Source organism: Otolemur garnettii, unplaced genomic scaffold (genome assembly GCF_000181295.1).
Source record: "Otolemur garnettii isolate 467f Iridium unplaced genomic scaffold, OtoGar3 scaffold00071, whole genome shotgun sequence".
In the NCBI taxonomy this organism is placed as follows: domain Eukaryota; kingdom Metazoa; phylum Chordata; class Mammalia; order Primates; family Galagidae; genus Otolemur; species Otolemur garnettii.
Window position 1 is genome coordinate 4,218,862 of NW_003852466.1, and position 17,363 is coordinate 4,236,224.

At 44.9% G+C, this 17,363-nt stretch overlaps 1 protein-coding gene across 1 annotated transcript; it reads right to left on the bottom strand.

Moving 5' to 3' along the window:
- Nucleotides 1-2,448: 2,448 nt before the first annotated feature.
- On the bottom strand, nucleotides 2,449-12,821 carry LOC100946319 (E3 ubiquitin-protein ligase RNF138-like). Its single transcript, XM_023515412.1, is given in 4 exon segments — nucleotides 2,449-2,508; nucleotides 2,617-2,705; nucleotides 2,708-3,267; nucleotides 12,739-12,821. Coding segments are annotated over 4 exon segments (792 nt in total).
- Between the last annotated feature and the right edge of the window lie 4,542 nt (nucleotides 12,822-17,363).

Below are 17,363 nucleotides of genomic sequence, written 5' to 3' on the forward strand. Positions count from 1 at the left end.
GAATCTTTCTAAGAGTAGAATGTGAACGTTTTAAAACAATAACTGAGAAAATGACATGAAGGCTGTGTTGACCAGTTTGATGGAAGTATTTCGGATTGCATGTGAAAACCCCACACTGTACCCCAGAAGTGCATTAATGTACATAGTTATCATTCAATAAAAAAAATAAAAAAGAAAGAAATGGAGGAAGAGGGAGAGAGGAGTTGGAGTGGGGTTAAAAAGGCTCAGAAGGGATTATAGATGAATGCTCACCTCATTATTAAAGGGATGAATTTGGGGGAGGCTTGGAGGGGTCCCCTGTTTCCCTTCACCTTGTTGGAACAAGAGTCCAACATCTAGTTGGGGTTTGATGGGGTGTGTATCAGCCACCAACCCCTGAGGGAGCTTCTCCCATTCTGGGTGTTGGTACCAAAGTGAGAGGCTAAGGACCAAAAATGAGAGGTTATTCTGAGACATGAATGAGAGAAGGCAGAGTCCAGGTTCCTGTGTGGGCAACATGGCCTTTAGTCAGCACGTGGGATAAGGCAGGTGGGAATATGAGTCCCAAGGGGTAGGGATTGGCACATTCATTCTTTCCTGGGTGGGATGATTCTATTTGGGTGGGTCCCTATATTCAGCCCTATCAACTAGAAAGGTTCATTTTTAGGAGATCATGTCCCTCAGAGGAGAAAAAACTTAAGTCAAGAGGGACCAATATCAAACAATTATAGGTAAATAAAAATGATGGACAAGGCTAGAATCTAATAATGAGCTCACTATATATAAACATAATTTTCTCTCTCTAGCTTCTCATTTTCATTAGAGACAAATCATAGGAAGACCAACTTATTTGAAAAATGAATTTTTAGTCTCCTGTCTGGTCTGATTATTTGCATAAAGTTCAGTACGATTAATCATTTGCCTTGTCTTGTTAATTTTTTCCCAAAATTAACATTTTTATTAAATCAAGTTAAAAAAAGTTCACTGTAGAAAAGTCAACAAGGGTTTTAACAAAAGCAAAATATAGCTTTTTATACAATATATGTATATATTAGCAGCAAACAACTCCTGAGATTTTCTTTTATGTTCTTTTAGTTCTTTTGAAGAAAGCATAAACAATATATATTAGTACAGAACATTAGCTAATCCATTCTTCATCCTTTGCCTGTGATTTAGGACTTCTACAAAATACTTTATGATTCTCATTAGTGAATACTAAGAACAAACCCAGGTTTGACTAAGAGAAGCAAAATAGAGTGGCTGGTAGAATCTGTCTCCTACATCATCACCCATTACCTTTTGGGAATAACAAATGAGCACCGTATCACTAGGTAATCGTGTGTGTGTAAACTCAGATTTTCAGGTGTAATAGCAGCCAACTAGATCAGTTAGCATGTGACTGCCACTTTTTAAAACCTTTGTGATATACAAAATTTTAATCAAAACAGATGACTACTTCAACCCCCTATCGCCTGTCCATTTTAAAAATCCTTAATAGAAATCTGTATATAACCTGGCCAACTGTATACATGTAGGTATGTATATACACACACAAAGGCGTATGTATATACATACATGTTTAGCTTTGAATGAATTTCTAAACAGAGATGAAGCCAAACCTCTCATTTAAGTATATCTGTAGAATACAGTATCACCAACTGAAAAGTTCCTAGTATAAAGTTTCAACTCAGCTAATCAGAAATACTGGCTACTGAACATTCTGAGGCTAAGCTGTTATTCAGCTTAGTATATTCCAAGCTTACAAATTAAACAAGACAGCAATCACCAATTGTCCATCAAAGAAATAAATTTTTTCTCTTGGTATTTTCTTCTACTAGGAGAAAGAAACTATCTTTACAATAAGCTTTCACTTTGTAAAGAGAGTTAAAATTATTACAGAAATTTCACTAGTCTTTAAAAATACTAAATGTTATATAAATACAATTTTCTTATAGTTGAATTCTTTAGCTAGAATCTGTATTTAAAAAATCTCCTTTGGATTGTTCCATTTAGCACTTCAAGTTTCTATTCTGTGACGCTGATAACTGGCTCAGATTTGGTAGGTTTGTATCAATCACATATTTCAGGATTTGCTACTGTGTGTTATCTGTGTACCAATAAAGTAAATGGGAAGAAAAGCACCAAATTTCAAAAGCAACATAATAATGAAAAATTCAAGAATGTATAAAAAAAAGAAAGTACAACAGGGATTCCCTTTTCACAATTACATTAGTGAAATATAATCCTTTTTTTTTTTTTGCTTTTGAAGCTAATGTCATAAACTTAAATTTTTTAATTTATCAAGAGGATGAAGTTTTTAGATGGCCCACCTTTATTTTTCTATCAAAAACTAAAACAAGAGACTGAATTACTTTTATTAATATACACATCAAGTTACTGAAACAGTGACTTCATGTCGTTATCCCCTTAAAGATGGCACTTGCAGGTAACCAAGATGGTGTACAGCCTTCAGATGTTTACTTGAAAAGATTCTTCAACAGCAGTTTGATACTGTGTTTCCTCATCTAGCTGAAAACTCACAAATTCTCCACAATCAAACTTGTATCTTTGATTCAAATGACTAACAAAATTTCTAGTTATCTAGCTAGGATCTCCCCAAGGAAGAGACACACAAACAGGACATGTCACAGGGACCATCTGAAATAGGTGATTACTGTTACAGTGATCCAGTAAACGCTGTCTGGTAAAATTTGATTCTTGACACAGGGACTCTTAAAGGTGGGATGCCCAGAAGAACTTGTATTCTCTTGATAAGTTTCCGTGTTATCAGATGTGGATGTTTCACTTCTATTACTGTTCCCCACTGAATTTTGAGAGATCTGAAAGTTTGGAATGATAGAAGAAACAGCATATTCATCCTGATACTTCTTACAAGATTTGTAATGATGTCTCATGCGATAAAATTTAATCTGTTTTGCACAGCATCTACAGCTACAAGAAAAACTCTTCATGATATTTTCAAGGTCTAAGGCCCGTTCAGGACACGCTCTTTCTCTTCTAGTCACATTTCCACGACACAGGGGACAACGTACTCCGCGTTCTCTCATTGCAGTCAGGAAACATTTTCTACAGAAAACGTGCTGACAGGCCGCGGTCCGCACCGGCGTCTTGAGCACCTCCTGACAGACTGGGCAGTAGAAATCATCCTCGGTGGAGGAAGTGGCCGCAGAGAGCTCCTGGGCCAGGTGCGGGGCGGGGGGACAAGGCCATGGCGACCGCAGGTGCGATGGCGGCAGCAGGTGACGGTGGCGCACGGGTCTCGACTCCCTGCGCGAACCAAAAGGGGGAGGTGAACGGCGTCCGGAAGCGGCTCGTGCCAGAAGCCATTTGCCTTGTCTTTTCTGGAATTTGTTTTTAAAGGAATTTCATGTTTTTTAAAGGTCTCTCTAGCCAAGCCAAGGATTTAACTGCCTGTAGGTAGCTGTATGAATTGGGTAAGTCTGTCTTTTTTTGTGGCTTCAGGCTTCTGGACCTGTTGAAAAGTGACATTCTTCTTCTTCTTTTTTTTTTTTGGTTTTTGAGACAGAATCTCACTATGTCGCCCTTGGTAGAGTGCCATGGTGTCACAGCTCATATCAACTTCCAACTCTTGGGCTTAAGTGATTGTCTTGCCTCAGCCTCCCAGGTAGCTGGGACTACAGGTGTCTGCTACAACGTCTGGCTAGAAAAGTGACATTCTTTACTTACCTCAAATCAGCAAACCTTATAGATGAAGTGTCAGGTCAGTTTCTCTCCCATCCACCCTAGCCCCAGGGACTCTTTATTGGCCGTATAAAGTTAGCCTAATTTCTCAAAGCAATCTAGGCATACTTGAAAATTCGTCATTCATGTGGTGGCACCTGTGGCTCAGTGAGTAGGGTGCTGGCCCCATATACTGAGGGTGGCAGGTTTGAAACTGAACCCAGCAAGAGAGAGGCAAGAGAATTGCCTAAGCCCAAGGGCTGGAGGTTGCTGTGAGCTGTGATGCCACAGCACTCTACTGACGGCAACAAAGTTAGACTCTGTCTCTAAAAAAAAAACATGTCATTCAAGTCAAAGCCTTGATAAAATAATCAGCAACTCTAGTTCTGTTCTGTTTTGAAATAAAAACAGATTCTTATTGAACTTATGCAAATAACTATATTGCCATAAAATAAGAGTATGTGTAATAGTTTCCAAATTCTGGAGAAATCAAGTAGAGAAAAAATAAATGTTTCAAATTATTCACAAAATATACTTTGCCAAGGACAGGGCATGGTGGCTCATACCTATAATCCTAGCAACACTGGGAGGCTGAGGTGGGTGGATTGCTTGAGCTCAGGAGTTAGAGACCAGCCTAAGCAAGAGCCAGATCCTATCTCTAAAAATAGCCAGGCATTGTGGTGGGCACCTGTAGTCCCCACTACTTGTGAGGCTGAGGCAGGAGAATCAATCACTTGAGCCCAAAAGTTTGAGGTTGCTGTGTGCTATGACACCATGGCACTATGCCAAGGGTGACACAGTGAGACTCTGTTTCAAAAATATATCTATATACTTTACCAATTTGTTGTAAGATATAAATAGTTCAAAAGGGGGGGGGGTTTCTTGTCTTCCGGAAAACAAAATATAAAAGAATTATTATTTTTTATTTGGAGACAGAACCTCAAGCTATTGCCCTGGGTAGAGTGCTATGGTGTCACAGCTCACAGCAACCTCAAACTCTTGGGCTTTAAGTGATTCTCTAGTTTCAGCCTCCCGAGTAGCTGGGGGTACAGGTGCCCACCACAATGCCTGGCTACTTTTTGGTTGTAGTTGTCATTGTTATTGGGCAGGCTAGGGCTGGATTCGAACCTACCAGCTCTGGTGTATGTGGCTGGCGTCCTAGCTGCTGAGCTACAGGTGCCAAGCCTAAACTAAAACTTTTCTGAGTTTTTTAAACCATGCTATTTCTTATCTAAGGCCGCTCACAGTGCAGTTAGCTGCCTCCGCCATGGTCCTTTCTGCCTCGCTACGACACACCAATGTCAAAAGTTTCTCACAATACGATGTAATTTTTGGTATCCTCAAAAGCCAAAATGATCAGGTAACACAACCCAAAAGGGGGTAGTTTTAGAACTAATAGAAATCTGTTTATGATCTTTTAGACTCCATTAGGAAGACAGAAGACCCACAAAAGAGGGGTGAGTGACACCCCTCTAAGTTTTTTCCTTAGTTCCTGAAGGAGCCTGAGCTATGAGATGCAGCAGATTGTAGCTGGGCCAAACTATTGACATTTTTGCTTTTGAACTATTTAAAGATACCCTTCTAATAGAAGCCAATAAGCCATCTAAAGTTATAACTTTTTTTTTCTGAGACAGAGTCCCTCTTTGTGGCCTCTGGTAGAGAGCCATTGCATCATAGCACACAGCAGCCTCAAACTGCTAGGCTCAAGTGATCTTCTTGCCTCAGCCTCTCAAGTAGCTGGGACCACAGGCATCTGCCACAATGCCAGGCTATTTTTTTTTTGGCCAAGGCTGGGTTTGAACCCACCACCTTTGGCATATAGGGATGGCGCCCTACCCTTTTGAGCCACAGGCACCGCCTGAGCCAGGCTATTTTTAGAGACAAGGGTCTTGCTCTTGCTCAGGCTGGTCTCCTGAGTTCAGGCAATCCACCTGCCTTGGCCTTCCAGAGTGCTAGGATCACAGGAGTGAGCCACCTCGCCCAGCCCCTAAGGTTATAACTTAATTAAGGAAGGAGGTGGAAAACAGTTTTTATGAGATATAGAAAAGGTACAAATAGGTCAAAGAAAGGAAAGTCTTGCTAGCCATCGACCAGCTGTAACCCACATTTGTCACTGTCTGTATTTTTCCCCCTTTTATTTATTTATTTATTGAGTCTCACTTTGTGGCCCTCAGTAGAGTGCTGTAGTGTCATAGCTCACAGCAACCTCCAACTCTTGGGCTTAAACGAGTCTCTTGCCTCACCCTCCCAAGTAGCTAGGACTACAGGCGCCCACCACAATACCTGGCTTTTTTATTGTAGAGATGGGTCTCACTCTGGCTGGTCTCAAACCTCTGAGCTCAGGGTAATCCACCTGCCTCAGCCCCCCAGAGTGCTAGGATTACAGGCGTGAGCCACCACACCTGCCCTGGCTGTATTTTTTTTTAGGGTCTCATTTTATCAGCTGACGATTTACAAATGAAAGTCCAAAGCCTCATGTTTCTGTCACAGGTATAAGAATACATGAAATTGGCTCGGCGCCTGTGGCTCAAGTGGCTAAGGCGCCAGCCACATACACCTAAGGTGGCAGGTTTGAATCCAGCCTGGGCCCACCAAACAACAATGACGGCTGCAACCAAAAAATAGCTGGAAACTGGGTATTATGGCGGGCACCTGTGGTCCCAGTTACTTGGGAGGCTGAGGCAGGAGACTTGCTTGAGCCCAGGAGTTGGAGGTTGCTATGAGCTGTGATACCACAGCACTCTACCCAGGGGGACAGCTTGAGGCTCTGTCTCCAAAAAAAAAGAATACATGAAATTAAAGGTTGCGGCTCAGTGCCTGTTGCTCAAGTGGTTAAGGCACCAGCCACATACACCTAAGGTGGTGGGTTTGAATCCAGTCCGGGCCCACCAAACAACAATGATGGCTGCAACTAAAAAATAGCCAGGCGTTGTGGTGGGTGCCTGTGTCCCAGCTACTTGGGGGGCTGAGGCAGGAGACTCGCTTGAGCCCAGGAGTTGGAGGTTGCTGTTAGCTTTGATGCCACGGCACTCTGCCCAGGGGGATAGCTTGAGGCTCTGTCTCAAAAAAAAAGAAAAAAGAAATTAAAGGTTGCTGGGGGCACCCGTGGCTCAGTGAGTAGGGCACTGACCCCATATACCGAGGGTGGTAGGTTTGAACCCAGTTGGATATTCTGGCGGGTGCCTGTAGTCTCAGCCAGTTCCAGAGGCTGAGGCAAGAGAATCACCTAAGCCCAAGAGTTGGAGGTTGCTGTGAACTCTGACACCACGGCACTCTACCAAACTAAAAAAAAAGGGGGGGTGGTGCCTTGGGCTCAAAGGAGTAAGGCCCTGGCCCCATATGCTGGAGGTGGCAGGTTCAAACCCAGCCCCCGCCAAAAAAAAACCTTCAAAAACAGAAGGTTGCTCATGGAACAATATTAAAAGTTACATAAAATCAAACCAGACTTGTTCCCTGATGCAGAACTGAACCCAGGCTGTTAGGGCAAAAGCAGAGAGAGAATTAACCATTAGACTATAAGGTAAATCGGCTTCTGTTGTCATTCCCAAAAGGGCAGCAGACAGAAGAGCGTTATCTTTTCGGTTAGATTTTGCCTTTTAATTTTGTCAAGTGAATTCCTAAAGCTAGTCATAACACAATTATGTGTTCCTGTTTTAGTCCAATTCCTCTACTAATACAAAAAGGCAATTGTTTAGAATAAGCCATCTTTAAAATATATCTTTCAATTTAAATGATCCATCTGTTGGTCATCAATTTTCAGTAATTAAATTATTCTAAAGTGACTTAACCTGATAGATTCTTCAGGAAATAAATCATTCCAAAGATCCCCTCATTCTCTCAGAAACAGAATAAGGGAGAGATGACAGAGGCCCTTATGGACAGGACTTCTATGACAAGCAACACAAAGACAGAGAATGAGGGGAAGGTTGTTTCTGAAGGATCAAAAAATAGCTGTATGAGGTCTGTCCAAAAAGTATCCAGCCATGTGATGTGAAAAGTAGAGACATTTATTGAAGAAGACACTAGTTACAAGAAACATCTACACAGGACAATGACGCCTCAGTTCCCTTCAAAGTCGGCCCCTTGGGACATCACAGGGTGCTCCCAGCATCTCTTCCCCTTGTTCAAAACACTGCAAAATCCTCTGTTGGAGTTGCCATCAGATGCCTGGTTGTATTTTCCTGAATCTCATCGATGACCTGAAATCTCTTTCCTTCCAAGGGTGATTTTAGTTTTGGGAAAAGCCAGAAGTCACAGGGCACCAAATCTGGGCTGTTGGGGAGTTGAGTCACCTGAGTGATTTGATGTTTTGCAAAAACACCTGTGCAGGAGATGTGATGCCTTGGCTGCGCGTCGTAGTGGTGACGCCGCCACCCACTAGTTGCCCATTGTGACCGCCCTTGGGTTGTGGCCTCTCTGAACCCACCGAGAACACTGAGGTAGCGCTCCTTACTGTATGGCCTGGAGGAGCACAGTCAGGATGGACTACACTTCCCAGTCAAAGCCACAGTTAACGTGGTCTCCATCTTGCTGTGACTTTGCTGCACCTGCTTCTGACCTGCAGAACCAGTGACTTCCATTGGGGTGATGAGGACCCTGGTTCTGGTAGCCCACAATTCATCTCCACTTACGACCTTCTTGAGGAAATCTGGTTCATTGGTAGCGGATGGAAGCAGGTTGTTAGCAAATGCAGTGCAATGTTTTTGGGCTCTGGTAGTCTGAGGAACTCTTCTTGCTGTGACGTGTTTCATGCCAAGATCCTGTGTCAGATTTTCTGCCACAGTAGTTTTCAGAATCCCCAGATCAGCTTCTAGTTCTCATGCTGCCTGGCACTCATCTTTATGGATTGTAGCCTGTACAAAGTCAACAGTCATAGGTATTCTGCTTGTTCAGGTTTTCCAGAACGTGGGTCACTTTTACCTCTGAAGCATCTGAGCCACACTTCTAATCATCCTGCACTCATTGTGTTGTCCCCCAAAGCCTTCTGAATCTCCTGCACAGTTCCTGTTAGGTTCCTTCACACCTAATGCTACGTTTGATGCACATCTGTTGCTGTGCTCACTCTGTCCTTTTGAGTGCAACAGCCGAACAGGACGCCTACTCATTCAAAGGTGTCCAGCACCCCACTGCCTAGCACAGTAAAGGCGGCATTGTTCACGTGTGCGGGTTCCAGTCTACTCGCCTTGGCCTCCAGGTCACATCCAAGTCTCACAAGCCATTCTCATTATGTTAATGATGACTGAGTTGGCAGGGCACAGTGAGTCTCACGCCTGTAATCCGAGGAAAGTGGATCGCCTGAGTTCAGAAGTTCAAGACCAGCCTGAGTAAGAGTGAGACCTCCCTCTCTAAAAATAGCCAGGTATTGTGGGGGGTGCCTGTAATCCTAGCTAATCTGGAGGCTGAGGCAAGAGAATCACTTGAGCCCAAGAGTTGGAGGTTGCTGTGAGTTATGACGCCACAACACTCTACTAAGTGTGATAAAGTGAGATTCTGTCTCAAAAAAATTAACTAATTAAATTAAACTTTTGATTGTATGGGACTCTCAGTTAATCATTTTTGGTTTGGGTAAAAGCAAGACTTGTCTGTTCCCTACAGTTGTGAAAAGGTATCTGTGGAGATGCCTGCAGAGAGCTTATAAGCAGCCATCTCAAAATATGTGAAGAAAATGTTTTGTGGGAGGTAGGAGGCTATTTTTGTTACCGCAAGTTCAGCACTTGTCCCTGAGGCTGCCTCAGAAGAATGAGGACATGTGGTCTGAGGAAAAGAAAAGAGAAATGTATTAGTTTTCTGGCAAATAACGAAGATGGTGGACTCTCATCTTAAAGTACCACTATCCTCTCTAAGAAGTACACAGAGCTTTTACAGGGAGTTTTCAACTTTCGGCTACTGCAGTGAGGACAGTCTCCTCGCCTCTGCCCAGTCCCACTGGGCTGTATCCTGTGGTCCACAGAACAAAGCACATTCCCTTTCCCCTCCTCTGGTAACAGGCAGAGACAGGCCTGAATTCCCTAGGTGGGGGTACAAGGGAGAGCGTGTAATGCAGTTTGCCCTTTTTTGGGCCCTATTCTGTCACCACTGTCATTTTACTGTCCCATGTCCATGGGAAGAGGGGTAACATTGTCATTCAGCTATTTCCTGCTGAACTAGGGCAATGTTTTATTTTATTTTTTAAATTTTTATTTATCTATTTTTTTGAGACAGATTCTCACTCTGTCGCCCTGGGTATCTGCATCATAGCTCACAGCAACGTTAAACTCTTGGGCTTGAGCAATTCTCTTGTCTCAGCTTCCCAAGTAGCTGGAGTGAGCCTCTATACCCAGCCAGTTTTTCTATTTTTAGTAGAGACAGGGTTTCATTCTTGCTCAGGCTGGTCTCAAACTGTTGAGCTCAAGCAATCCACCCTCCTTGGCCTCCCAGAGGGCTAGAATTACAGATGTGAGCCACTGTGCCTGGTCATGGGGTGATGTTTTAGATGGAAAGTTTATACTTCTCTTTTTTTTTAGACAGTTTCACTATGTCACCCTCGGTAGAGTGCTGTGGTGTCACAGCTCATAGCAACTTCAAACTCTTGGGCTTAAGCAATTCTCTTGCCTCAGCCTCCCAAGGAGCTGGGACTACAGGCGCCCACCACAATGCCTGGGTATTTTTTGGTTGTAGTTGCCCTTGTTGTTTGGCAGGCCCAGGCTGGATTTGAACCTGCCAGCTCCAGTGTATATGGCTGGCGCCCTAGTCACTGAGCTACAGTCACCAAGCTGCCTAGTTATTTTTGTTATTGTTGTTGTTGTTGCAGTTGTCATTGTTGCTTTAGCTGGCCTGGGCTGGGTTTGAACCTGCCAGCCTTGGTGTATGTGGCCGGCACCCACTGAGCTACAGGTGCTGCAGAAAAGTATATACTTAGATGCAAAGATTTGACAGCAGATTTACAAAAATAAAGAATGCATCAAATTAGGAGGAGAAAAAAGGCATGAGAAACATCTTCAACTGTGAGGGTTGACAAGGAGAAACGGAGGATAACTGATAAGAGAGATTTTGCCCTGCATGGTATCTGAGACATCAGCAGGACTGCGAGTCCTCAGTGTTGCCTTGTACGTGAGGTCTGATCTAGGATTGGGTAAGAAAGAAACATGGGGCCTCTGAACACAGGGCTCAGTCTCACCCTGTAGGTGACTGGAGAGACCAGTTTCTGCAAATTCAGTATTGGAAGGTAAATTAGAAGCAGGACAGGACAAACCCAGCAGTGAGACACATCTGCAGAAAGGAGAGCCTCACTAGTGGGGACTGTGTCTCTCCATCTACAGACAGAACAAATGCCCGCCCACCAAAAAAATCATTTAAAATTCAGCATTTTTGTTGTTTTTCCTTTTTTGTAAATAGATACATTAGTGGCCCATCCACTGGGGGCTTAGGTCCTCTTTCTCCATAGTAGAGGTTCTCAACCTGTGGGTGATAACCCACAGGAACTGTATGTATTACAGGGCACGGCATTAGGAAGTTTGAGAACCACTGCTCCACAGGACACCTCTTTACTCTTGTGTGATGGGCCCCAGGTTTCACTCCTGACAATGTCAATGGGGTCTGAGTTGTTAGAGCACATGACAGGGTTCCTTCCACTTCTCTGTCAGGGCTTGTTCAGGTCCCTGTAGTTCCCAGGCTTTAAGCAACATTCAGTCTCCTGGTTTAAAGGGGTGAAGGGTGTCTCTAACCAGGGCAAGGATCTGAACGAGGCAAACTCACGCATAGTGGCTAGCATCTGACCTGTTTATTTGACCTGTTGCTGTTTTCTTTACTCCTGGTTATATCACCACACTTAGCTTAGGCTGCTGGGAAGGGTCTTCCATAAACTATTTCATAGCGGCTTTACTTAAGCCTCCTTTCAGACGCTACCCTTTTCTGGAGGAGGGAAAGCAGCAGTGCCCTGTCCCAATTTAGATGATTTTCACTCAATTTCCATTCTTGATGTAGAGCTTTGCTTACTGAGTTACCTCCAAAATAAAGGAATGTCCATTATCACTCTGGATGGAGGTTGGGAGTCTTCCAAATGAGTCCCTTTGAAGGATTCTGGTAACTTCAGACATTCTCTATTCAGGTAAGATTAAAAAAATAAAAACAAAAACTCTACTAACACACATTTAGGCATTGAGTGAAATCAATTTGCCAGTGATCAAAAGGGTGGGACCCCACACGCTAAGTCCCTGGGCAGCAAGTCACCTTTCTGCCTTTGGATCGTTTCAAGCAATAAACCGTATATTGCAAATGAGGTCCCACCAAGTGGATGTTAAGGCATCAGGCCCACTATGTGTGCATTTATTAGGTACCTCATGGGAGGCTGAACCAAGGCTGTGGGTGGGAGAATGAGTCTGTGAGAATTCTGTCTCCACATAGCTATGTCAGCCCAAGCATCAGAGCCCTAGTCTTTAGTTTTAAAGGGGACTTATGTTGCTCTAAACCTCACCAGGTGTCCAGGCCTGGAGACACGGAGCATTCTCAGCAGCCTCCTTAGAAGTTCTGCCAGCAGCCTGATTCTTTTTACATCATTAGTCTACCTTGTTGGTGACCAGAACAGTGCATGAGCCACCTGCTTGGGCTCAGCCATGGCCTGTATCAGGGCCATTCATTATTTCACAGGTATACTTTATATCCTCTTTCTGCCCTCAGGAGCCCCCTTTCCTTCCAAATGGCACCAGGAGCATGCACAATCATAAAAGCATATTTAGAGTCTGTATACGTGTTTACATTTTTCCTCTGGATAACTGAAGAGCTCACATCAAAGCAATCAGCTCAGTTTATTGGGCTGAAGCCCCAGCCAGCAGTGCCGTTATTTCTAGCCCTACACTGCTGTGACCACAGCATATCCATCCCTACATTTTTCATTGTCCATAAAGCTGCTCCTGTCTGTGCAAAGATCCCAGTCTGGCTCCGGCATCAGCTAACCTGACAGATCCTTCCTGCTAACATAGACACCCCCAGAACCTCAGCAGACATGGCCTGAGGCTCCTTCTTTAACTGGTGACAGGGTGGCATGAATGACAGTAGACACAGTCTGTAATAACAACTCACCAGTAGCTGCTCCTGCCGGCAGGCAAGGTGGCCACCCTCTCGCAGTATTGTCCGGAGGCTCTGACAAGTCCCGCATTGGCCATGGGGTGTTTCCAGCGTCTGTACTAAGACTCCAAGGCTCATTCCTCTCATTCCTTGTTTTTCCTGAACAAATATTTAAAATTCTTTCTGAAAGTCAGGCAACACCAACGTGGGGGCAGTCTGAAGGCTCTGCTTTAGTTTCTTCTAAAGGGATTTTGGCCGTCTGTGGTCCAGGTCGGGAGCTGCACATCTGCTCCTTCATGGGCCCTGTGCAAGGCTAGGTGGTGATTTTCAACTGGTGTGCAGTCCTCAGAGGATCTTAGATGTGTCACGAAAATTTTTAAAGGTCAGTAATTAAATTATTTCAAAAGCAGTCCAAAGCACAGTAAGTATATTCTTTTTTTTACTCTTTTTTGGGATCAACATAATTTAAGTGTGCTACTGAAATTTAACATAGGTTCAAGGATGCAGTGAGATAAAAATGGTTGAAAAACACTGATCCAGACAGGGTGTGGTGGCTCATGCCTGTAATCCCAGCACTCTGGGAGGCGAAGGCAGGTGGATCGCTTGAGCTCAGAAGTTGGAGACCAGCCTGAGCAAGAGCAAGACCCTGTCTGTACTAAAGATAGAAACATTATGCTCAGCGCCCATAGCACAGTGGTTATGGTGCCAGCCATATACACTGAGGTTGGTGGATTTGAATCCAGCCTGGGGCCACCTAAAACAACAATGACAATTACAACAACAACAAAATAGCTGGGCATTGTGGCAGGCTCCTGTAGTCCCAGCTACTTGGGAGACTGAGGCAAGAGAATCATTTAAGCTCAAGAATTGGAGGTTGCTGTAAGCTGTGACGCCACCACACTCTACCCCGGGCGATAGCTTCAGGCTCTGTCTCAAAAAAAAAAAAAAGAAAGAAAGAAAGAAAAAGAAAAACTTACCAGGTGTGGTGGCGCGGGCCTGTTTTCTCAGCTATTAGGGAAACTGAGGCAAGAGACTTGCTCAAGCCCCAGAGTTTGAGGTTGCTGTGAGCTATGACACTACAGTCCCCTACCCAGGATGACAGAGTAAGACTATCTAAATAAATAAATACTTTTTTTTCCTGCACATCCCCGGTCCCATCAGCCTGTGTGGCCTCATTCATGTTTAGGTAGGTTTCTTCTTGCAAATTCTGCAATAATGTTCAAGTCAGCTAAGGCCCAAACTTTAATTTATCTCCTCTGCAGTGGCAGCTGCCTGTGTGTCCCACCAGGCTCTGGTTTTCATCCAGGTGGAGCTTGGCGGTGCCCTCAGAGGTGAGATTCTGCCACTTCTGGGACAGTTCGAGGTGCCCCCACCACGTGCCCAAGTCTGTGGATTTTGTGGCAGAGGCAGTGGCGGGAGCAGCTCCAGCTCTGGGGCAGCGGTGGTGAGTTCCTCAGCTGCAACTTGACGAAGGCTGCCTCGCCCCTGCCCGCCCTCCCTCGCCCACCTGGAGCAAGGCTTATGCTGGGACAGGGGCTGCAGCCAAGGAAAAGGACCTGGGCTGTATCTGCCCATGCAGGTTGGTGGTGGCAGCACTCTGTGCCAATTAAAGGGCCTGCTAATTGGGTCCCCACTGGGATACCTGATTGGAGCCACTAGGGAGGCATGGAGCCTGAGCCCCCTCCTTCCTCATCTGAGTCCTGGACTTGAAGAACCATTTACTCTCCTGGGTGCTTTTTGTTACCTAGGGCCCTTTGTCATTTTGCGCAGTGCTCTTTCCAATGTCCTTCCTTTTACGAAAGTACACTGAACATATTTCAACATGGGGTGACTTTGTCCACCCCTCCTTTTGATTGTCTCAAAGGACCCTTAGTTGGTGGTACAGCTAACAGAACACACACAGAGTTCAGTCTCTCTTCTCCCCAGCTTTTATAAGCCCTAAAGGTGATATCAGCAGGCTGCGAGGGGCTAGGTCTCTTCCCCAGGCTGCGGCTTCCTCCACTCATGGGCAACACTCTGCCCTGTAAGTCGTGTTAATCATGCACATGCACATGTTTCTAAGGGCCTTGGATCTACATCTGTACATTTCCAACATGCCTAATAGATGCATTCCAAAAATTCAAAGCGGGCTCGGCACCTGTGGCTCAAGTGGCTAAGGCGCCAGCCACATACACCTAAGGTGGAGGGTTCGAATCCAGCCCGGACCCGCCAAACAACAATGATGGCTGCAACCAAAAAATAGCCAGGCATTGTGGCGGGCACCTGTGGTCCCAGCTACTTGGGAGGTGGAAGCAGGAGACTCGCTTGAGCCCAGGAGTTGGAGGTTGCTGTGAGCTATGCTGCCACAGCACTCTACCCAGGGGGACGGCTTGAAGGCTCTGTCTCAAAAATAAAATAAAATAAGATTCAAAGTGATCTGCATTAGTTTTTGTTGTAATTGCTGGACCTCATTCTGTTCTAGGCACCCCTTCCACAGACTTACCAGACTACACTGTCAGCAATGGTTTATTCTCACATTGTCAGAGAGCATTAGGACCTCAATTTGCAAGTCCCATCATACTCTGCCAGCTGTCCTGGTCCATTCAAGCCCCCTATCAGATATGCCATAATAAAAATTGCCCTCTCTTGGCTACAGGTGCCCTGTGGCCAAATTGAGTTCTGTGCTGAGTCTTGGAAGGAGACACCATTCCCACTCCCGAGTCATAACCCCGTGGGTGTGGGAGTGAAGAATGAGTTCCAGTCAACACAGTATCTCTGAAAGCGCCAAGATGGCAGTGGTGGCAGGTGGAAGCAGTTGCTCTGGGCCTGGCTCTGCACAAGACACTTCCCTGGCTGGCTCTGGGGCTCTGTGGTGAGGGAGCTGCTTGTATTGGTGCACTCTTTGACCTCCACTCAGGGGTTACAGTGGCTAGAGCTGCAGGGGACCCAGAAGCATAACTTTGAGTGTAATACAGCCCAGGGTGCCTTCCCTGATGGCAGGAGGAGCAGGTTTGAGATCCAGTCTGGTTAATCCCTCAGCTTTTTAGCCTCTTTATTATGCAATTTCATGAAAGACTGTACATCTGGGATCTTGTTCCATTTGCCTAAACTTTATTTATTTATTTATTTATTTATTTTTAAGACAGGTGCCTTAAGCTGCTGCCCTGGGTAGAGTGCTGTGGCATCACAGCTCACAGCAACCTCCAACTCCTGAGCTCAAGCGAGTCTCCTGTCTCTGCCTCCCTAGTAGCTGGGACCACAGGTGCCCGCCACAACGCCTGGCTATTTTTTGGTTGCAGCCATCATTGTTGTTTGGTGGACTCGGGCTGGATTCGAACCTGCCACCTTGGGTGTATGTGGTTGGCGCCTTAGCCACTTGAGCCACAGGCACCAAACCATTTGCCTAAACTTAAACAAAATAGTTCCAGCTGTAAGATAGTATAATAGTGTAAGCAGCCACTTCTCACACTCCAGCACATACATTGTATTATAGTAACACCTTTCTCTTTTAGACACAGACACCTTGAAGTGGGCCATTCAGCCAGGATTCTCCCCAAGGGGCTTTCAGAAGGAATAGAAACAGCAGTCTCTAGTGACAATCAACAATAGTGTACTCAACTTGAGGAACAGACCACACAGGGAATTCTCAACACAAATCATTCTAGTGCCAAGGCCTAGCCAAATGAATGAGAACCAAATTCTCAAAGGAGAACCAACATCTCTCCAACCAAAGGAGAATGATTTCCAGGCCAGGTGCAGTAGCTCACACCTGTAATCCCAGCTCTCTGGGAGGCTGAGGCAGGTGGACTGCTTGAGCTCAGGAGTTGGAGACCAACCTGAGCCAGAGTGAAAGCCCAGCTCTACTAAAAATAGAAAAATTAACCAGGCTTGGGGTGGTCGCCTATAGTCCCAGCTATTGGAGAGGCTGAGGCAAGAAGATTGCTCAAGCCCAAGAGTTTGAGGTTGCTGTGAGTTGTCATGCCACCTCACCCTATCCAGGGCAACAGAGTGATACTCTGTCAAAAAAAAAAAAAAAAAAAAAAAGAAAGAAAGAAAGAAAGAAAAAGAAGAGAAAAAAAAGAGAGTGAATGAATTCCCCAGGTTTCCTATGTTGAAATAAAACTCCCAAACAACAAACACAGGCAACGGAGGGAATTCCAAATGCAAACAATTTCCAGTGCCATGGGCTCACCAAGCAAGTGGGAGCTGTACAAATGGGAACCAACATCTCATAATCCAAAGGGGCTGGATCTCCCAGGTTCCCTAGTTCTGCTCAACCATGACTTCTACCCCAAAATGGCACCATAAAAAAGTTCCTGGCCATGGGGCTGGAAGGTTCAAAAATCCTCCTCAAATAAGTGAAATCAGGGGTCTCAGTGAATGCACAGAGTGAGAATAAAATGGAGTCAGTCAGGTGATGGCAGACATGACCCAGCTGGTCTGGTCAGGGTAGGTCTCACCTGACCTTCACCCTCTGTCTTCCATTCTTACTGTTTTGTAAATTTAGCTCCCACCCTGTAGATGCCTATCTTGAGTAATTTAAGTGGATTGATTTGGAAATTAACTTTTGAATGCAATGTTGTAATAGGTCACTGAGTTAAGCTGATTATTATTTGGAATAGGGGTTGTTGTGGTCTTTGCTTGGAACTTTTTTTTTTTTT